Source organism: Ananas comosus, linkage group 12 (assembly GCF_001540865.1).
Source record: "Ananas comosus cultivar F153 linkage group 12, ASM154086v1, whole genome shotgun sequence".
Taxonomy (NCBI): Eukaryota; Viridiplantae; Streptophyta; class Magnoliopsida; order Poales; family Bromeliaceae; genus Ananas; species Ananas comosus.
In genome coordinates this window covers 11,546,509-11,569,186 of record NC_033632.1, presented here as the reverse complement: position 1 = coordinate 11,569,186, position 22,678 = coordinate 11,546,509, and the positions used below count along the sequence as shown (strand labels likewise).

General features: G+C 33.7%; 2 protein-coding genes across 8 annotated transcripts; one reads left to right on the top strand and one right to left on the bottom strand.

Moving 5' to 3' along the window:
• On the top strand, positions 3,473-10,788 carry LOC109718580 (calmodulin-binding protein 60 B-like). Its single transcript, XM_020244873.1, has 9 exons — positions 3,473-3,625; positions 3,859-4,051; positions 6,303-6,378; positions 6,845-6,903; positions 7,559-8,052; positions 8,246-8,406; positions 8,744-8,947; positions 9,134-9,377; positions 9,888-10,788. The coding sequence occupies exons 2-9, from the start codon at positions 3,918-3,920 to the stop codon at positions 10,403-10,405; spliced, it is 1,890 nt and encodes a 629-aa protein (XP_020100462.1). The 5' UTR covers positions 3,473-3,625; positions 3,859-3,917; the 3' UTR covers positions 10,406-10,788.
• On the bottom strand, positions 12,090-22,350 carry LOC109718086 (CBL-interacting serine/threonine-protein kinase 21). 7 transcript variants are annotated; one of them, XM_020244104.1, is made up of 14 exons: positions 21,969-22,350; positions 20,434-20,496; positions 19,701-19,772; positions 19,462-19,569; positions 16,351-16,422; positions 16,108-16,161; positions 14,110-14,235; positions 13,772-13,861; positions 13,415-13,540; positions 13,236-13,344; positions 12,934-13,064; positions 12,749-12,811; positions 12,466-12,540; positions 12,090-12,376 (listed from the first exon to the last, which is right to left on the bottom strand). In XM_020244104.1, the coding sequence occupies exons 1-14, from the start codon at positions 22,128-22,130 to the stop codon at positions 12,263-12,265; spliced, it is 1,365 nt and encodes a 454-aa protein (XP_020099693.1). In that variant the 5' UTR covers positions 22,131-22,350; the 3' UTR covers positions 12,090-12,262. The 7 variants fall into 7 exon arrangements, 4 of the variants coding, with proteins under 4 accessions (XP_020099693.1, XP_020099689.1, XP_020099690.1 ...); XM_020244100.1 differs by having other exon boundaries at positions 12,934-13,038; positions 13,237-13,344; XM_020244101.1 differs by having other exon boundaries at positions 12,276-12,368; positions 12,934-13,038; positions 13,237-13,344.

Here is a 22,678-nt window from a genome sequence, read left to right as displayed (position 1 = left end):
CTTAGTCCCTAATTTTCAAAATATGATACTTTTATCTTAATTTTATTTTGTGAGGGGTTAATTACATTTTTTAATTGTCCCCAACCTTTACTAGGTTTTTTTATTTTGATCCCCCAACCTTCTTTTATTATAATCAGGCTCCTATTCTTTAGTATTTAATTTAATTAAACTCTTCAAAAATCGGTGAATTTTAATGAAAAATGCACATAATAAAATTTGACGTTGATGTAGCATTAACATGAAAAATATTGAAATTGATGAGGTAATTTTTGTTAACGACAAGACTTAATTTGAATAAATAATAAAAATTAAGGATTTAATTGTAAAAAAAATTATGGAGATTAAAATTTAAAAAAAGAAACCTGGTGAATGCTTAGACAAATAGTGCAATTAACCATTTGGAAATGAAGCGATAAAATAATTATTTTACGGAAAAATTTATTACATTAATTTTTATGAGATGAAAATAAAGTGCAAAAGATGTACCATTTACTAACTTGAAATAAAAGAAACTCCAGGGACTAACTTACAATTTATTACGTCGGCAAACCATAGTCCTGTGTTCTAGCCAATAGAGTTTCACGGATGAGGTGTCGCGGGCAGGGACACGTGTTCGTATCCAATTGGACTAACGAGCTGTACGCTGTAAATTGGAAAAAGAGTTTCATATTGTACACGTGTTCGTATTGTATTGGATAAAAGTGCTGTACGCTGTGTATAGGATACAGGTTATCCCAGTTCAATGCTCCAATGCGTGTTTCGAAAAGATCACGCCGCCCCTTTGTCGTGTATCGGTGTTTAACGTGGGTACCACGCCACGTGGCCCAATCATATGCCGCTTTTATTATGGTGGGCCCCAAAAGTGATCCAACCAAACTCTTTTTTCTTTTTCTTTTTATTATTTTTTTTTTAATTTACTCCCTCTTGGGTTATTGGGGTTAAATTTCACCATTTATTCTCAACCTTTATTTAATCTTTTGTTTTAATTTCTAATTTTTTATTTTTATAATTAGGTTTTCTAAAATCTTTTATTTACTTCAATTAAGGTTTTGTAATTAAAAATAAAATATTGTTTACTCTATAAAAATTACTACCCAAGTACCAAATCTTACTGTGAGATATTTATTATTTTTGAGTTAATAGTGCTTTTAACAATAAAAATTTATTGAAAATCAATAATAAATATGAGAAATTTAAGTATAATAAATTTTTAAAATGTGGACCTAAATGAAAATTTGAATAACTAGTGGGGTCCAATGGTTGTTATTTAGTTTGAAATTCATCATAATTTTTTTCCATTATAAAGTGACTATGTAATAACAAAAAATTATTTTTTATTAAATTTTGTAAATTATTTTCATCATAGTTTTATTTTTTGTATTTAAAATTTTATAAAATTATGCGCAAGATAACCAACTGGGAGGACCTGTTGAACTATTTTATATAGTTTAGGGGTCTAAATTAATGAAAATTTAACGGTTAGGTCGAATTTGGTATCATCTTTATTTTTTTAAATTTCTTTTAAATAAAATACATAATTTTTAAATGACCAATACATAACCTACTATTTAAAATGTCACAATATATAATAAATAATATATAATCTTAAAATAATATTAAAAAATTAAGATTAGGATGCTAGATATAGTAAAACAAAACAATTTTTACTTTTATTTATATTTATATTATTATATATATATTTAATATATATATATATAATATTAATATATTATTATATATTAGTATAAAGTACAGCAATATCACTGTAATAATTTAAGCAAAGTTATAATTTTTTTAAATTATTTTTTAATTTTAGGCCATATTTTATATGATTGCCAAATATGTATCTAAAAAATTTAAAATAATAAATCACGCTATTAAGAAAGATATACTTTAAATGATAAATAATTAACAATAATCTCTAATGCAAAAATTACTTTTGAAATTAAATAGAAAAATAAAATCTGTCAGGAAATAAAATTTTGAAATTAAATAGAAAAATAAAATCCGTTATCTTAAAAAGAAAATATATTTTGAAATTAAATAGATAATATCTAAAAAAAATATTTTAAAATAAAATAGAAAAATATCTTTTATAGGATTCTCACACCCGTAATCTGTTATAGAAAACTTACTTTTGAAATTAAACAGAAAAATTTATATTTTAGGATTTTATATCAGTAATCTGTTATAGAGAACTTACGTATTCATTACTATTTCTATTTCTATTTTTATTCTTATATTTAAAATTTTTCGTACGGAAAGAGAAAAATAGGCGCTAATTTTTTCGCTGAAAAATGGGTCTGTCGACAGACCCAAATTTAAATATACGTGCTTTTATATATAGTATAGATATAGATATAGATATACAGGTACCCACAGGCATCCATGTGATCACTCAAAATAATCATAATTTAACGGATATCTACCGGTTTTACTCATAATTTTTTTGGATAAAAAAATAGTATCCATCCTCATAAATTTACAAATAATTCGTGGGTATCTGCACGCATCTATATCTCCATACTTATACTTATTTATTTATACATTATTTTTCATAAAATTTGTCATATGACACTTTTCAATTAATGCGTTCACATGATCTATTGTCATCTTAAAAAAATCGTTTTTATAAAAAAATAAGTAAAATAAGATCTCTTCATATTATTTTTTCTCATATTATTTGTATGTATTGATGTCTCATGACAAGTCAAAAAATCTTGAAATTTTTTTATTTTTTGTAGTATTAGTTCGCTGCAATGCGTGGGTAACTTCACTCGTGGATAAAGATTGTAAGATCTATACACCCCATTAATTTATCCATTAATTAAAGGAAAAACTTTAAATACCATTCCTGTAGTCTCGCACTTTTTCACTTTAGTGCCTGTGGTTTAAAGCGTATCAAATTAGTACCTTGTGGTTTCCCACTTTCTCATTTTAGTACCCTGTGGTTTAAAGTGCATCAATTTAATACTATATGGTTTTAATTTTTTCTTTTCGTTGACTCCTCTGTTAATATTTTGTCAAATTATATACAAAAAACTTCAGATACCCTACCTAGGTTTATTGAATATTTATTTTAGTACTCTTTAGTTTTAACTTTGTCACCGATTTTTTTTTTTCCTCAGTTAATATTTCGTTAAATTATATATAAAAAACTTCAGATACCCTACTTAGGTTTATCGAATATTCACTTTAGTACCCTTTAATTTTAACTTTGTCACTAATTTAACGAAAAAAATTAGTGAAATGAATAATAAAAAGAGAAAATTGAACTAACTTGATACACTTTAAACCACAGAGTACTAAAGTGAGAACGTGCGAAACCATAAGAGCTAACTTGATACACTTTAAACCATAGGGTACTTAAGTGAGAAGTTGTGAAACTACGAGGGGGTATTTGAAGTTTACGCTTAATTAAATAATTAAAATAATAAAGCAGCAATAATAAAACTCATAAAAACTCTCTTTTTTTTTTCACTCTCTCCCCCTCTCTGACTAGTCTCAGCCGCCGAAGCTCTCAATTCGCATAATACTCTCTCTCTCTCTCTCTCTCTCGATCCCTCGCTCTCTCTCTCTCGATCGATCGATCGATCTTATTGCTTGGATTGGTCGCAAAATCCTGGTAATCTCTCTCCCTCTCCCTCTGTTTCGCTCTGTTTGTGTGTGAATTTTCTCGATTTTTTGATCGGTTTAGGCGGGGATTTGATCGATTCGATTGGGTTCGATTCGTGACCTACTTGTATTTGGTGTATGAGGAGGAGTTTGTTGTGGGGAGAGTGGGGGTGTGAAGTAAAAGGGTTTGTTTGATGATGTGGTGATTTTTTTTTTGTTTTTTTTTGTTTTTTTTGGATTCAGATCGTGGAAGGGAGTTGAGATCTAGGGTTTTGAACTTTTTTGGTGGTTGGTGGGGGACAATGCAGCGGCCGATGAGGTTGGAGAGGTCGGGGACGATGACGAGGGAGAAGCGCGGGTTGGACGCCGCCGCCGCCGCGGAGGGCGAGGATCTCCGCCCCGAGCCCAAGCGCCAAAAAGCCCCGGCGCTCGCAAGGTAAAGAAAAGGAGGATTTGATGTTAATATATATATATATATATATATATATATATATATATATAGTACTTTGAAACTTGGCCGTTTNTTTAATTAAAGAATGAGTCGGTTTATTTTATTTTATTTTTTTAGGTCGAAATTGGTTGCAAGGATTAAATATGTGTGAAGGAAAGTTTGATTTTTTTCCTTTTTTTTTCTTTTGTGGCCAAAGAGTACTATAAGAGAGACGCAAAAAGAGCGAAAGAGAGTTTAATACTAGCATTATTATCTATTTTTAATAAAAAAACATTTTTGGGAAAAAAAGCGTGAGATAATTTGAGCAGAGAAATGAGCAAATCTTCTTCTTATTCTTTTTGTTTTAAGAAAAATTCCTTTTTAGTTCTATTTGAGGAATGGAGTGGTTTGGTTTTGCTTTTCTTATTGATCTCTTACGAGGGTTAAATTCGTTATGAAGGGAAGTTTGGTTGTTTGGGAAGTGGAAACTATGAAGTGGACAAAGCATAGAAAACTTGTTGAGAACATAATTTTTCTTATTATCTTATTTTATAGAAGATTGTTATTTTAGCAGGGAAATCGGGAAATTTATTTATATCTTGTAGTTAGTTAATTTTGTATTTAAAGAATAGGCTGATTTAACTTTTTAGATTCAAATTGGTTCCTTGTTTGCTGTCATAACTGGAAAAAATTTCTGTGGAAGGAAGCTTCGTCATGTGGCAAAAGAAAACTCTAAAGAGGGAGCCAAGATAGCGGTAGATTTGTTGGAAGCACAACACAGATACTAGTAATGGCAAGTGTTTCTCGGAAGAGAAAGTTAACCATGAGGTCTTGGGCTCTAAAATTAGGATCAACAATGCATGTTCCTATTGTGCTTGTGGAATACACTTCTATGGACCTTTTTGGTGTAGATTAAGTAGCTCACTCCATTCTGTTTGCGTATGCATGACCTTACCCTTATGATCCTTTTTGGATATGTGGTTGGGTGTGCTAATTCATGTACTTAGTAGAATCAGGAAATGCAAAATAAATTTTATGATGGTATCTTGTAAGAAGGTTGCATATGGAGGGATTGATTCTTGGATGATTGGCATCTTCTAGAGGTATAGTTGAAGTGCTGGTCTGGCCTAGCTAGAGCTTTTTGTAAAGATGTTGTTTGAGTAGAGCTGTTAGAAAAAACACTAACAACTTTGAGGGAAATCCCTCTAACAACTTCCTGTTGCAGTAAAAAATGCAAAAGGTTCGATTTGGAGCTCTTGCTTATTGGGTGAAGAAACTTATTTTAGCTTCCACCTAGTAAAATCTCTGTAATTTTTATTTGCCAAATGCTTGACAATTGCTTCTTAGAATTGAGAAGCTATTTTAGAAGCCAGGCTAAATAAATATTCATGTATTTTTAGCCTGGCTTCTAGAAAAGCTTCTCTACTAGAGAAGCAAAAGTAAAGTTTTTGGTAAATAAAAAGTCCAGAGCTTCTAATATGGTAAAAGTTGAAATGAGCTTCTTGGCACTAAAATTAGAAGCTCACTTTGAAGCTTTGCACCCTGCTTGATTGGGAAACTATTGGGGGATTTTAATGGTAAAGTTGTTAGTGCTTTTTCGAAATGTTGTATTCAAGCAGCGCTTTTGCAGAAGCTTTAGCAAGGCAAATAGGCTCTAGAAAGGGATTTAGGGGAATGGAATGGAGTGACAAAGACATTTACGAGTGACACTTGGAGTTACTGAGTATAGTATTCTCAGAGTTGGATGGAACCTGAGTTTCTCATCTTTTTGTGTAATTTCGTCTATTCTTATGCGGTGTTTATGGTCTGAAAACATAGGTAAAATCTTGTGGAATGAAGTGTCATAAAGAGAAAATTGAAACAATAATCAGTTTTTAGTTAAGGAAAAGAGTTACTATAGCTACTCTTTCCGGACTGGGATTACATTAAGGCCTAACAATAATTGTGTAAATAGAGAAAAATATACTGGTCTGAGGAACTAGATATTTCTATGTGTTTGGTAAAATTCATTAGATCCAGATAGATTTCTTGCCTGTAATTCTTGAAGATGGTAAAGGGGAGTTATTTTCATCAAATTCTAAATTCTTGCTGTACCATTCTTTTAATTTTTGAAATGTGAAGTTCGTCAGCATAGTTGCTTGTCTTTCTTGTCTGATGTTTCTCAATTTCTGCATCTAGTGTAGTTAGGGTGCTTATCATCTCTATGTGAAAACTTTAAATCTTTTTTTTTTTCTTTCCAAACTGCTTCTTTGTACAGTGTGATTGTGGAAGCGTTGAAGCTGGATAGTCTGCAGAAACTTTGTTCATCACTGGAGCCCATCCTTCGTAGAGTTGTAAGTACAGTATGCAATTCCCTGATGAAATGATTTGGAGAGTTATGTGAAACAGAATAAATTGCATTTTCAAATTACTCAATGCTGTTGTTCATATTGCTCCTTGATGTATGAACTAATGTTCTCCACTGTTATGACTTATTAAAATTGTTTCATTTTCTTGCTTCTGATTTTTACTTTTATACTTTTATCTAAACTATTCTAGAAATAAAGGAAATATCAGAACAATTACAAATGGCGTAATAATCCTCTCCAGGATTCAATTGCATAGACTAGATATCTAGTGATCAGCCTATATAAGTTTAGGCTTTATTACCTTTAACTCTTTGAGTGGAAACATTTACAAATATTGCTCCTATTGTTTATTGTATGTTAGTGCTTCTGATTCTTAACTCACACTGTTTATTTTCAGTGTGTAAGACAATTGCTTCTTTTATGTTAACAATTATTACCATCTGTCTATTAGGTGAGCGAGGAAGTGGAACGTGCCTTAGTCAAGCTCTGTCCTACTAGAATTGCCGGAAGGTATTGAAATATGATGCTACAATCTAATGTTATATCAATCATACTTATAAATCTATGTTTAGTCTTTAGACTGCACTGTTTTCTTTTGTCTAAAAAATCTTAAAGCGTGCCGACGAAAGATGTTTTATTGTCCTTCAATTTTTTGGTGTTTAAAGTCAAAATGATACCTAATCTAGCTTGGGTCTGCATGACTTTCTTGTTTCCGCATCTCTATGAAGTTCACTGTAAGTAAAGAAGAAATGCTTTTATACAGTCGTGATAAAAATGAATTGTTACTGAAGTGTACTAAGTGAATAGAGGAAAACAGTTGTATGGTGCAGTTGAACTTCACGATATGGAAACTGAAGTTAAAATTTTAAGCTGGTGTTGTGCAAAGCTTTGTTCCCGTAATCTTGTCTTTTACTGGGTGTTATATTGCAATTAATGTCAGACCCATGCCTTATTTCTGGGATTTATGAACACATCTCTTATTGGTTAACATCTCTTATTGGTTAAATAGAAAATTACCAAATTTCTTAATCCTGGATATGATGTGCTTTCTTGTCAAGCAGCAATACCGTATTAAAAAGATGTCAAATTAGTATTTACATCTTTTTAGATAAGTCTGAGCTTGATGACATTAATTTGTTCTTCTTTTCAAATTACATGAATGTAGGTCTTCTCCAAAACGAATCGAAGGCCCAGATGGGCGAAACCTGCAGCTGCATTTCAGATCAAGACTATCCCTTCCCCTCTTCACTGGTGGAAAGGTTGAGGGGGAGCAAGGGGCAGCAATCCATGTTGTACTGCTCGATGCATCTACCAACTGTGTCGTGACAACGGGACCCGAATCGTGTGCTAAACTGGACATTGTCGTCCTCGAGGGTGACTTCAACAATGAGGATGACGAGGGCTGGACAGAAGAGGAGTTCGAGAGCCACGTAGTGAAGGAACGAGAAGGAAAGAGGCCGCTCTTGACTGGGGACTTGCATGTGAATTTGAAAGAAGGTGTCGGTACTATGGGGGAGATTACTTTTACTGATAACTCTAGTTGGATCAGGAGTAGGAAGTTTAGGCTTGGCTTGAAGGTTTCGTTGGGCTTTTGTGAAGGAACGCGGATTCGTGAGGGGAAAACCGAGGCTTTCACAGTTAAGGATCACAGAGGAGAATGTAGGTTTTTTGCGCATGCTGGCATCTTTTCATGCTGGCATCTTTTTGTTTTTTTGTTGGCAAATTTGAAATTTTTGATTTTGCAGGGATTTATACATAACAGATAGCTTGTAGGGCTGTATATGTATCATTTCTCTGCCTTCTGTTGGGTTCATCGTAATTTTCTTTTTTTTTTTTTTTCTGACTTTTGTAGTGTACAAGAAACACTACCCACCAGCGTTGAAGGATGATGTTTGGAGATTGGAAAAGATTGGGAAGGATGGTTCGTTCCACAAGAGGCTGAATAAGTGTGGAATCTATTCAGTTGAAGATTTTCTCAGGCTACTTGTTAGGGATTCACAAAGATTGAGAAATGTTAGTTCTTAATTTCTTATTAATTGCTTGTCATCATAAAGTCGTTTTTTATCTGCTATAGGGACTCCTGCAAAATAGTTCATCTTTTCTAGTTTTGCAACTTCAATCAATCTTTCAACAATGTTGTTAAATCTCTTTTATGGACTGAAATACCCTTAGTCCCCCCGGGGATATATCTACACATTAAAGTTCCATTAAAGTTACAGCCAAGGGGCATTCTTGTCCACACAAGTTTTGAGCCCAAATTTTACTGAATTGCAAAATCGAATTTTTTTTTTTCCATGCAGATGTTTTCATGTATAAGTTGCTCTGACATATTTTGCATTTATAAATGTAGATCCTTGGGAGTGGTATGTCGAATAAGATGTGGGAAAGCCTTGTGGAACATGCGAAGACTTGCGTCTTGAGCGGAAAGTACTATATATACTACTCTGATGAGACGAGGAGTATTGGAGCTATTTTCAACAATATTTACGAGTTTTGCGGCCTTATTGCTAGTGGGCAGTATTATTCTGTGGATAGTCTTAATGACACTCAGAAGGTTGGTGTTGTTTGCATGTTTCTCCTGGCATGCACATATTTCTATTGTGTTTCTTCGAGATTATTGAGTATAATTTATTCTCTGTATTATCTGTTGTTCGAAACATTTGTATAAATCTGATATAGAGATTAAGCTTAAATTCATCTGGAATTCTCTGACAAAGAAAAATCTTTTTCCTTTCTCCAGCTCTTTGCGGATACATTGGTGAAAAAAGCATATGATAATTGGATGAATGTGATTGAGTATGATGGAAAAGCACTTTTGAACTCTAAGCCGAGCAAGAAGACAACTCCCACTTTACAAAATGAGGCTCCTCCCGTTCCAGCAAATTACCCTGCTTCATACGATCAGCATGTCTCTCAAACCCACATTTCGGCTTTGGCTCCTTTAGAACATCAGCCATCAACGGATACAGGAATCCCTGGAGGAGGTGAGGAACTCCGAGAATTTTCAATCTTATTGTTTGGATTTAGCACAGATTCGGTCCCTATTGTTTTGACTGCATTTCAACTTCGCCCTCATTGTTTCAGACTTTAACAATTTAAGCCTATACTTCCATTTATTGAAACTGAAACTTGGAGGATGAAATTGAATCTGCGGTTGAACTCTAGGCACAAAATTGAAATTGAGTCAAGTTTCAGGAACTTTGAGGTTGAAATTATACTAAGACTAAAACTTTAGGGACTGAGTTGTTATTCGAAACTCTTAAGGATGAAATTAAAACCAGGTCAAACTCCATGGATATAAATTTGTTTTCCTTATTGTTTTTGTAGAAGATGAAGCTGTATATCATTAGAAGCTACTTAAACGAATTTAACAAGAAACTGTTATTTCCGTTCTTCATGTCTTGGTCATTTACGTGAACGAGTGCGCAACTTATTTATATTTCTGCCAGAGCTTAGAAGGTCCTCACTGAAATTTAATTCTTTCTTTGTTTCAGATGGTACCATTTCCGCTGGCTATAACGGAAACCAAGTAACCAGATACTCGACTCAACCTCAACAACTACCATCTAATTCTCATACACAGTTCCATAACTCTTCGCTAACCCCTCACGAACAATTAATCGGATCAAATCACCAACCGCTGGTTTCAAGAAACGACAACATGGGCCTAGCATCGGGCCACTCAATACAGCAGTCAGCCCTAGATGGCTTCTTCTCTGAGGAGGAGATCCGAATGCGGAGCAACGAAATGCTCGAAAACGAGGACATGCAACAACTGCTCCGAGTCTTTAGTATGGGGGGCAATTCCGTCAATTTGCCGGAAGATGGGTACTGTTTTCAATCCTACATTCCTTCTCCGTGCCCTAATTTCAACTTTGACGAGGACCGAAGCAGGGCTTCTGGAAAGGCTGTGGTGGGTTGGCTTAAGATAAAAGCAGCTATGAGGTGGGGAATCTTTGTCCGAAAGAAAGCGGCCGAGAGGAGAGCTCAGCTGGTTGAGATTGAAGATTAGGGTTAGTATTGCTTCATCGGTTGAATTGTCGTCTTGATGGTTCTTACTTTAGTACCAAAGGGTCAGTTGCTAATTTCAGTTAAGTCTGCGCGCTTATCTGTAATTACGAATCCTTTGTACAGTAAGTTTTTTTTTTAGCTCAGTATCCTTACTGTTTCCTTTCCTTTTTTTTTTTTTTTTTTTTTTTTTTTTTTTTTCTGTTTTTGTGATTAATATGTTGTTTGTTGAGATATTTTGATGAGAGGGTCCAATAATTAGTAGTGCTTGCGATGTGGAAACCTCATATTCTCCTAACTAGATTCTCAGCAATTTTAGTCAAATTCTAGTGAAGTTATGAAACTGTTGTTGTTAATTCCACTTTTTAAATGAGATAGTTGACTACATGTGTATGTATGAGGCTAAATTGCGGGAAACCCCCATAAACATTGATATTTTCACTTTACCCTCTATAAATACCACTATTTTGTAATGCTGCCTCTTGTGGACCATTTTGTTAGACAAAATTTGTCTACTTGATCACAGGATAATGGGCTATCATCTAAATTTGGAAATTGTAGGGGGCAATATGAAAATTATGATATTTGTAAGTGAGTGTTCCTGCGCTGTTTTAATTCTTTAAATACTTTGTGCCTTAAAGTACAATTTAGCAACTGTTGCTCAGATTGTTCCTGTCTAAGTTCCTTGGATATCTAAACATAGTGTAAGTCTCTGCCTATAGTGGTTCTGCGCGAGGACGCGCATCTTTGGCAAATGATTGTAGGAGCCTGTTGTGAAAGATGTTTTACATTTCTCCGTACTGCGATCTCGTTCCGTCCATGCTTGATGTAAACTCTATCCTCGCATACTTCGAGATTTCTTTAGTATTTTCGTATGTTTTAATATGCTTGTTAGTTGTTAGTGCCATATGGTATGAGTTTGAAGGGAATAGGATAATAAATGTTCTGCAATTGCTTATTCTTCTGTCAATTAGATGGATAAGAAAGAGTTTTCATGCTTATTAAAGTGCCATAATATGTGAATACTTCGCAATTTTCCTCTCGCACTATCTCCGAACAATCACCCAAAACCTTTGAGAGGCACTATTTTGGAGGTTAAACTGGAACATTCCAGATTCTTCTAGAAGTACCTGCGGAGCTGTGTACTACCGATGTGGAAGGTAAAATATTCATGGACTGTCTCTGAATTTCGAAAAGTCTTATTTGTTGTAGTAGTCGGCAGCTCTCTCGCTTTCTTTCTCTTTCTTGCAGTTTAGTCTTTCGATGGACAGGTCCAGACTAGTAAGTTAGAGATGGGCTTGCTCATCTTCGCAAAGGAATGTAAGCACCGCACGGGCTCTGTGAGCCAGAAAGCTTAGATTCTCTCGACAACATGTTCACATCCGTACTATTTTACTAGTCATATTTAAACTCTTTATCTTGATTTAAGAATGTTTATTTGGCTAGTACTCATTTTTGCCACTTGCTCAGCATTATTGAGTATGAACTTAAACCATAAATTAGGGCATTGCATACTTATTTCTGGTAATGTTGTATCCTGTTGCATTCTCTGAACTGAAAGAATAGAAATTTAGAACAGCTTTTATTGATCATAAAATATTCAGAAAGCTATTTTATGATAACATTAAACTGTCAAAGTTACATGTAAAAAAAAAGAAGAAAAATATACGTAAAAGAAAAACAAACAAAAGAAAAAAAAGGTATCTGCTTCTCTTTTTCACCCTCTCTTCAAAATCTGATACTTACATAAAACTTTGGTCAGGTAATTGTATTCAGTTAGAAATATTTCTCCACAGGAAAAGTAGCTCAAAACTCGGTTCACATCTCTCAAAAGTTTAATGTATCGTATTTTACGCTGAATCTATACACGTACTTTTGATTCCTTGTCATCTGTTTTATTACTAGGTGAAGGCGCCTCCAAATCCGACGAACTGCTCGACTTCTCCTTCAGCAAACTTGACAGGCTACTGCAGAACTGAGTTTCAGATTTAGATCAGCAAAGGAATTTCCTTTTAAGATCTTCAGTAAGATTCCAACTAATAAGAAGAATAACTTGGATTGTACCTCATTGTATGTTCTTAAATCCCCTGCGGACTTCGATATCTCTACGACGCAGTGAATCGGCGTTACCTCAATCACCTGTAAGTTCAGATTATTCAGTAAGGACAGTACTATTTGTACTCTCTTCAGTTATCTCGCAATCCTAGTAATAGCCGAAAAATAACATCTTTGTTATATGTTTGGTTTGATAAAGTCGAAATAAAGCAAGGGACAAGTGGATCAGAACAACTATTCTTCGTAAACTCGAGAAAATTAAGGTATGTTTCTATTTTTCTTATTCTTGTACCTCCGCCGATAAAGCAAAATGTGATCTACTTCTTGTTAGCTTCTTGTTTTCATGAAGTTTCACCTGAGTCATATAAAAAGGAGGTAAAAAAAACATCATTAGCAGTAAATGCACAGCTTCAGAAACAGAAAAAAAAAAGAAAAAAAAAAGGAATCTATGGTTTGGTTTTTTTAAAAATTTTTTACCAAGGAATTGTCGATTCTTCTGACCGATAAGTTCGCGTCCTTAGCGGCGATCTCGATTTTCTCGAATGTTTCGTCTATTGAATGCTTCGCGCCGAGCTTTATTTTCTGTTGAATCATTGTCCCTGAGTGATTAGCTACAATGCATTATTTGCAGCAACAAGAGTATGTATGTATACACAGAAAAGGCTACAATTGCATGAAACTCCTCATAAATATCGTAATTTTCACTGCGGTCCTAAACTTTTTTGCATTTTAGTACAGGAAAAGAACTAGAATTAGAATTAGAATAAGAATTTCAGACACCTGTTCCTGGAAAAGGCCCGATAAATCGAGGTCGTTGGACATCGCTATGAGTCGGAAAGCATTGATCAATCTCTCTGATTTTTCTGTCGCATTTTGATTCGTTCTTTCCTGAAAAACATACTTCGAATGAGCTTAACATCATTCAGAATATAAACATGCCGTTGGAAAGATTACTTACATTTTGTATCTCGAATGTTTCGTCGATATCGTCTGTGCTGTAGCATTCGTCGTTTTCGATTCCGAACGAAGGCTTGTAGTCGACTCGAAACCACGAATCGGCGACGATCTCTGCTATCGTGGCCCGCTAATGTGAGAAAGATTATAAGCCTCTCTCTTATTGACTAAGAACATGCAATTTTGATTTCATCAAGTCATAAATGGTAAATTTGCATGGTAGTCCCCGAACTTTTGAAAAATTGCGAGAAAAATCGCAACTTGGTCCCTGATCAGGAACTGAATTGGTATTCGCGGCAACTTTAGGGACTATCCGCGCGCTTTATTCTACTATATCTAGTTTGTGAATTTACGGATTTACCCTTGTGGGAAATGGATCCAATATCCTGGAGATGAGCTTCCTTTGAGGAGCAGTGAACCATTCCGGGCATTTGTATTCGGCGCGTGATATCTTCGATAATAAAAAAAAATTAATAATTAAATCTCATTATATAGAGAATTTACTACTGATGTTTTTAGCCATTTTGCACATAAACCTACCTATTTTTTCAAAATTCTCCATCCCATGCATATATATGTCTCTCACAAGACATACATTTTGGTCCAAAATTGCGAAAAATTGGGGAAAAAAGGGTGAATAATATTTGCTAAAAACTCCAACATTTTTCTTTTTTCTTTTTTTTTGGCTTAAAATCATACCTTTCTATACAAATTGGTGAGGCTGTGATCGTCGAACGGCAAAAATCCGGCGAGAATTTCAAATAAAATCACACCACAAGACCATAAATCGGCGGCCGCGCCGTCGTAATTCTTGTGAACTATCACCTATTATTCAAACCATCATATGCAAAAAAAAAAAATAAATAAATAAATAAAAGCATCATAATTTCTTAGTGTTTTCTTTTTTTAATAAGATTATACTAAATATAGAGAAATGTTAGGTATCAAGAATCAATGATATCAATTTTGATTAAAAGTGAAAATAAAAATCATGTTGAAAATCTTTTCTTTTTTTTTTTCATTTTAAGTATCATGATTTCTTGGTTCTTTTTTTTAAAAAAAAAAAAACCTTATGCTAAATATTGAGATACTTTATAGTATGAAGAATCAGTGATATCAATTTTGATTTAAAAGTCTAAACTGAAGATAAATATCTTGATGAGTTTCAATAATTTTTTTTCATTTTAAGTATCATAATTTTTTGGTGACTTTTCTTATAAACTTATACTAGAATCAATGATATCAATTTTGATTAAAAGTAAATTAAAAATCTTGTTGAAAATCAATAATTTTTTCATTTTAATTATCATAATTTTTTTTGGAGGCTCTTTGTAATGAACTTTTTAAATATTGAGAAATTGTGATGTATCAAAAATGATATCAATGTTAATTAAAAGTGAAGATAAATAAATTGTAGAGTAGAGTTTCAATAATATATATTAATTTTTTCATTTTAGGTATCATAATTTCTTGATAACTTATTTTCTATAAACTTATTAAATATTGAAAATTCCTAGGTATCAAAAATGATATCAATTTTGATTAAAAGTTAAACATGAATATCTTGTAGAGTTTCAATAATGGGGTGTTTGGTTTCTCAAAAAAAGCATGAAAACTGTTTTTCAGGAAAAAAAAAAACACTATTTTCCACACTTTTTATTTTTAGAACAAAAAATTCAAAAAAACAAAAATACTTTTCTTTCATAAAATCTGAAAAAAATTTCTCAGAAAAACTATTTTTCCTAGGAATAAGATGCTAAATAAAAAAATATATAAACACTATTTTCTAACTGCTTAAGCTTGATTACGACGGTTGTTTTATATGATATCAGAGTAGGAGATTCTGAGTTTGAGTCATGCTAGATTCCTAATATTATTAATTTCCTTCCAATTAATTCAAGTTCACGTCATGGGCCTAGACAAAAAAGTCTCGAGCCCAGTCGTTTCACACAAGAAACAGTTGAAAAGTACATCTCTAGCCAGAAAATTATTTTTTAGAATATTTTCTGAGAAACTGTATCCAGTGAGAAAACTACTTTCTGGAATATTTTTTGAGAAACCAAACACATTCGAACTAATAGTTGTTTTACATAAGAAACAGTCGAAAAGTACATCTTCAGCGAGAAAACTATTTTTTAGAATATTTTCTGAGAAACTGTAAAAAACGGTCGAAAAGTACATCTCCAGTGAGAAAACTATTCTCTGGAATATTTTTTGAGAAACCAAACGCATTCGAACTAACGGTTGTTTCACATAAGAAACGGTCGAAAAGTACATCTCCAGCGAGAAAATTATTTTTTAGAATATTTTCTGAGAAACTTTAAAAAATGGTCGAAAAGTATATCTCCAGTGAGAAAACTATTTTCTGGAATATTTTTTGAGAAACCAAACACATTTGAACTAACGGTTGTTTTACATAAGAAACGATCGAAAAGTACATCTCCAGCGAGAAAACTATTTTTTAGAATATTTTCTGAGAAACTATAAAAAACAGTCGAAAAGTACATTTCTAGTGAGAAAACTATTTTCTGGAATATTATTTTCTGAGAAACCAAACACTTTCAAAGAGTATTTAAGTTTTATTTTTACAAGCATATCTTAAATATATTTTTTATGAACAAAAATTCATAAATTCCTTAGATAGAGAATATATCCTAAAAATTTTTAAAATTTAAAAAGGATTTAAAAAATTCATACCTCAGGAGCCACATAACTTGGTGAACCACAAGCTGTGGTGAGCAAATCCCCAGGCTGAGTTCACATTTATAATAACAAATTAAAACCAGGATGCCGAAGAAAAAAAAAAAAAAAAAAAAAAAAAAAAAAAAAAAAAAAAAAAAAAAAAAAAAAAAAAAAAAACTACTTCTACAAATTGTTAAAATTTTTCAATTTTAATGCATTTATTTGAGAATTTTTCAGTTTAGTCCCTCACAAATTTACCTTTCGCAACACGCTGAGGCCGAAATCGGATACTTTTAGATTCCCCTTGTGATCTAGTAGCAAGTTCTCTGGCTATTTTGCAACATCAAATTTGAGAATCCAATGTTAAGTAACACAAATATATTTTTTATTTTATAGGATAATGATATTAATAATTCTGAGTACTAGAATAAAAATTTGTACTTTGTAAATTAGTAAATTTACAAATAGATCCTTATAAAAATTTTGCTCATAATTAATGTAGTAAATATACTCTTATTTAGGAGGAGGACATAATTGAAGAATCCAATGGAAAATAATAAGGGATAATTTCATATAGCTCCCTGTAAACATATCGAATAGCAGATATATCTTTTCAAAGTTTAAGTTTTCAGATTTATCCCTCAAAAAGTCCTAACGGTTTCAAATATACCTTTGTTGTTAGTATCCGTTAGAAAAATATAGTTAACCATAGATAAAATTCTTACTATTGGTTAGTGAGTGAGGTAAATTGATATTTTTACCCTCTAATATTACACCTTCTTTTTCCGATCAAAATCTTAGTTCGATCAAAAACCCTAGTAATGAGAACTCTTCTTCCTTTTCCTCTTCCTCTTTCTTCTTCATGCTAATTTTGAACCCATAACTAGGGTTTCTCCATCCCTATTCATCTATGCTTCGCGGATGTCGAGCACTGGAAAGTTAGTATTAGATAGATAAAGTAAAAAGGTAGTGAGAGAAGAAGTAAAGAATAGGTTGCAATAATAATGTATTGGGTTAACTTTTACAGAGGAAGAAGATGACGATTGAAGATTTTTGGGAGGATATTTCTGTACGATTCTAACCATTGTGACTTTCGGAGGGATATATTTATGATAGCAAAATTGACATTTCATTTATCTTCCATTAAAAAATAAACAGTAAGTTAACAGTAACAAATCAGAGGGGCACATATGAATATCACTGAACTTTCGAAGGGATAAATCTGAAAACTTAAACTTTGCAGGGATATATCTGTTATTCGATAAGTTTATAGGAATGTGGCATCCCTGGAGTACCGCATTTGAGGCTTGTCGATACGTTGTGAGGGTGTCGGGACAAGTCCGAGTCGCGTTGGCGCGAAATAGACGCAAAACGGACTCAGTGGGAACGCGAGAGTAGAAGTTAGCATTGGAATCTGCAAATTGTAGATTTTCTGCTTGTTGTACCGGTACAACATCAGAGGTGTACCGGTACACTTTCTGTACCGGTACAACATCGGATGTGTACCGGTACACTGCGCTTGTTTCCGCGCAGCTGCTCTCGGGTTGCCATTTGTACCGATACAACTGTTCGTGTACCGGTACACCAGGGTAGGTGAGAGGGCATTTTGGTCTTTCCATGCCTCATACGTGTCACCCTCCTTCCCCACTACTATATACAGGTGTTGAGAGGCTGAGAGAGAGAGAGTTTTGCATGCTTCTTTCCCCCTCTCTCTCTAGACTCGGCCGTACGTGGTAGAGTTGCCGTTGGAGCTCGGATCGACGCCGACGTCATGCCTAGAAGCCGTTCGAGCGTGTGTTCGTCGTGGTGGCATCGTCGGGAGGCCGGGCGAGCGTGTGCATGGTTCTGCTATTTTGGGCTTCGTGCCGGATTGGGAGTAGCTTTTGAGGTGGGTTAATCGTCGGTTTGCTTTCTAAGTAGCTATATAGTCGACATGTGCTCATCGGGTTATTTAGTATATAGAAATTGCTCGATTCATGGATTTCGTGTTTCTATCGTCAAAATCTGAATTGGAGCCTCGTCTTTTGATTATATCTAGTTGCACATGTTGGACTTGGATATGATTTAGGAGAAAACGGCGATTATAACCCGTCATATGCTTACACTACCAGATTTAGCTTTAGGAGCCGTTGTTATTTTTGTATCGCCGCAGTATCAGCGTGGTGGATACCCCAGATAGTATAGATTGCTGTTACGCTCGTGCTAGGATGCCGAGCCTATTTTTTTTACAGTAGTGTTCAGACTGTGCCGGACTGTTGGGGGCCGTCAGGGTTGACGGTGGACCCAGATTGCCGTTTTGGCATCAAATTGTGCCGAGGGCATGTGACTCGTTGGTTGTTAGACCAGCTGGACCCTGTGTACTTGACTATAGCTTGCGAGAGTCTAATTGAGCTCGACAGAGATACGCTTGCATATTCGGTTGGGTAGCGCCCACGAGTGCCACTCCGGAGTCAGACTTAGTGCTTCTGCGTTAATGTCGATGCGTCCTGTTTGGACTTGCTATTCACTGACTGCTTAGTGTGGAGGTAGCTTTAGGCTCGACAGGCGGGACGGGTGTGTTCACAGTCCCTGGGACGGTTATACTTACAGTCCCTAGTGAGATTGTGTTAGAGTTGACTTCTTCTATAGATTGTTAGTGTTAGAGCATGATAGTATAGTGTTTTTTTAGCTGTAGATTTGTTCCAGCATTACTTACTATCCCAGCTCCCTTCTGTAGACTTAGTGGGTGGACCGATGATGTTGAGGGCGGCACCCACTGAGGACTACTTGTTTTTGCAGTAGTTCTCACGCCCAGTTTTTCGTTTCCGTTTTGCAGAGCCATCGTCTTCGACTGCTGCTGCTGCTGCTGCTGATCCTGATCGTGGTAAAGACGTCGTGAGTTAGATCCCTACCAGTCGAGCCAGAGCTAGTGGAGTACCTTCTGCAGATAGTTGTACTTTTATTTTTGAGTTCATGTACATACAGATGTTAGACTCGCTTGTGCGAGCACTTTTGTATCTGGATGCTACGTATGTATATGGAACTTGTTTATTTATCTGTTTTCATTCTAGCAGCTCTATACTACTGGTTATAGTGTTGTTTGATTACAGTTTCAGTACAGCTTCGCTTCGTATACAGGAAAAATTCCTTCGTATACAGCGGGTCTGTTGGCGTGTCTGGAAAAACGTGTGATCCGGAGCGTGACAAGAAAGCTGTATGAAATTATCCCAAATGATAAACTCTCTCAGGAGGTATAACAATATTTGAGATCCTCTTAAAAGTTTTGATCTTAATTAATGTAAATACTCATGTTTAGATTTTTGTAGGGGTTATAATCAACTTTTTTTTTTTTGTTTCACAATTACTAAATAATTTTTGGAATTTAATTACCTTGAGATCTCTATGATAAACACCTCTTGCATGGCAATAATCCACTGCATCAATTAATTGTTGGAAATATTTCCTTGCTTCTCTCTCATCTAAACTATTAAGATAATTCTTCAAGTTAAAACAAAAATGAAAAAAAAAAAAAACAAAACAAAAATTGCAATTAGCCCCTTGGAGAATAAAATATGCAAAAAAGGACCATGGGTATGTGTAGCTAGAAATAAATATTTAATAAACCCTACCAACTTGTGGGAGAGTTGTCCTCCTGAGACATATTCCATGACAAGATATATTTTCGTCTTCGTCGCGATCACCTGAAAATATATTAAATTTTTTTATATTTTAAAATAGCCCCATATTGAATAGTGAAGATAATAGTGCAGTACTAATTAGTCAAAAAATTATAAAAAAAAACTTTTTTTTCAGGGAAAACTGTATTTTCATAAGTTTTCGTTTTCCAGATAAAAAATTGGAAAAGCAAATGAGACTTTTCCAGAGAATCTGAATTTTTTTTTAAAGAAATTATTTTTTCCTGGAAATCAAACAAACGAAAACTATTTTTCTAACCAGAAAACTATTTTCTTGAATATTTTTTTAGAGAATTGAAAAGCTTCCTTAGCTAGAATAGAGCTGTTGTAAAAAGTATATAAAACTTTTTCATTTAATTATCCTAAGTATTTTATTATAATAGTATTATGGAGGTTTCAACATAGCTTCTGCTTTTAAGATCAAAAAGTTTATTTTGGTTTCACGGCACAACAAGTCCTGATTTATATAAGCCCAATAAAAAAGGCATGCACTTAATGAGAATAATAATAACTTGGTATTAAATATTCTTGTTTCGCGTGATTAAACCCTAATTCTATCAAGTAATATATATACTATTAGAATAAGAGATGCACAAGAAGAATCATATATAAGCTAATTCTAATGATCAAAACACTTAAGATTAAAAAAAAAGAAAGAAAAAGAAACCTCATATATTTGTACTATGTTAGGATGATGGAGAAGCTTCATGGTGCTAATCTCTCTCTTGACCTGCCACAAAAAAAAAAAAAAGGAAAAAAAAAAGCACATCAAAAACAACTTCATAATTCAAAAGGTTTTAAATTCCTGAGCCTAAAATATATGTTACCACCCGAAATTAAAATTAATACTCATGTCTTAAAAATCACTTTGCATTAAAATTTGCGTCAATTTTCACCTTATACTATATCGCCTTCTCAAATTGGTCCAAAATTTAAGATAACCATTGAATTTGGCCACAAAATTTTACAAAAACAAAATTTGCAACATAGTTTAGTTAAGTTTTGTCTCTGCCAATTCAATTCTAGTAAAATTTTACAACCAAATTCAATAATTAATTTTCTCCATTTTTTTCGCCTAGCTATTTCACACAGTGGTAAGACGTAGGATGAAAATTAATGCAATTTTTAATACAGGAGAGTAATTGAAACATGAACTAAAGTGCGTGGATGAATTTTTATAATTTAGCCTAAATTAATATATACATATATGTGTGCTGTGTACATGAAATAATGAAAATGAGAAATTAAATAAGTGCATTGTGGCCATATTTCTATGTTGTTTTCGGTATAGGGCATCTAAATCGATAATCGGCTTTGTTAAACATGATTTAAACTATTTGAACTTCATAAGACTTAGATTTTGTTATTTTCCAATATAATTTGCCTAGTAAATTAGTGGTTTCGAATTATCTTATATCAGCCACTAAAAATAGTTAATTTTGAAACTTTTTAAATAATAGACAAATAATGCCGAAAAATTATGAAATTCAGGCCCTACTAAATTCAGATAGTGCAGATCAAAGTTAATAGTACTAATCATCGATTCGAATACCCTATCGCCCAAAATAATATAGAAATAAACGATCTTATTTACTTCTAGAAGTATTTTAACTTTACACTCTCTCTCTCTCTCTCTATATATATATATATATTTTTCATGTAATATTTGAGATATATCATCATACACATGTAGAAGTTCTGAAACACAATTAATATATAACCTGATACATTCGATTGTGTTCTTAGTATATATGTATCGTTTTCGCGATTTTTACAACATATATAATTTCCTTAGTTTGCGGGAGCTCTCAAAATTATCAATTTAAAACCACTTAATCACCAGGTAAATAACATCTTAAAATTGTTAAATTCAATTCCTAAAAAGTTCAATATTTAGCATAAATCGTGTTTGCTGGTGCCGATCGTCAATTCAAATTCTCCATCGCTAACTAAAACTAAAAATAATGCGAAAGTAATTAAGCTCTTTTGTTTACATCTAGAAGTAACATACATACGCATATATACATGTATAGTCATAGGTTTTGGAACACAAAATATATTATCAGCTGTCCTAGCGCAAGTGGCAAAGAATTTGATAGTTGATATTCGAGATCCTAAATTTAAAATTCTAATTAATTCACATTTTCAGCTAAGTTTATTTCTAAAAAGAAATAAACGAAATAGGTAGCATGCTATATTAACCTGATACATGAGATTGTTCTGCAGCACCATCTTCTTGTCGATGATCTTCACCGCGACGCTCTTGCCCGTCTCCATGTTCGCCGCCAGCTTCACCTTCGCGAACGTCCCCTCCCCGATCGTCCGACCCATGCGGTATTTCCCGACGATCGCCGGAAGCCCCATCTCTCTCCCTCTCCCTCTCTCTCTCTATATATTTGTTCCTACGTACATATATAGATATTTATGTATGTGTATATTTTGGCCTCTTTTTAGAGAGAGAGAGAGGGAGAGAGAGAGAGAGAGAGGGAGGAAGTTTTGAATGTTGTTGAAGAGTGAGAATGTGGTGGGTGATGGTGGGGTTGAAATGTTGTTCTTAGTGCTTAACATGAGAAATACATGTTTCCTAAATTTAGAGAGGGTGTGATAATTAACACTTCATATGTGTATATATATATATATATGTGTGTGTGTGTGTGTGTGTGTGTGTGTGTGTGTGTGTTAGAGAGAGAGAGAGAGAGAGAGAGAGAGAGAGAGAGAGAGAGAGAGAGAGGTAGATATGAAAGAGAAACTGGGAAACGTGGATTGAATGGAAGGTATCTTTTTTTTTTTTCTTTCTTTTTTTCTGTGGGGTAAAAATGTATGAAGAACTATAGAATATGGTGTGATTCTGAAATACACCTCAGCTTTTAGTTTTTTTTTTTTTTTTATATATATATTTAAAGGTAAAGAAA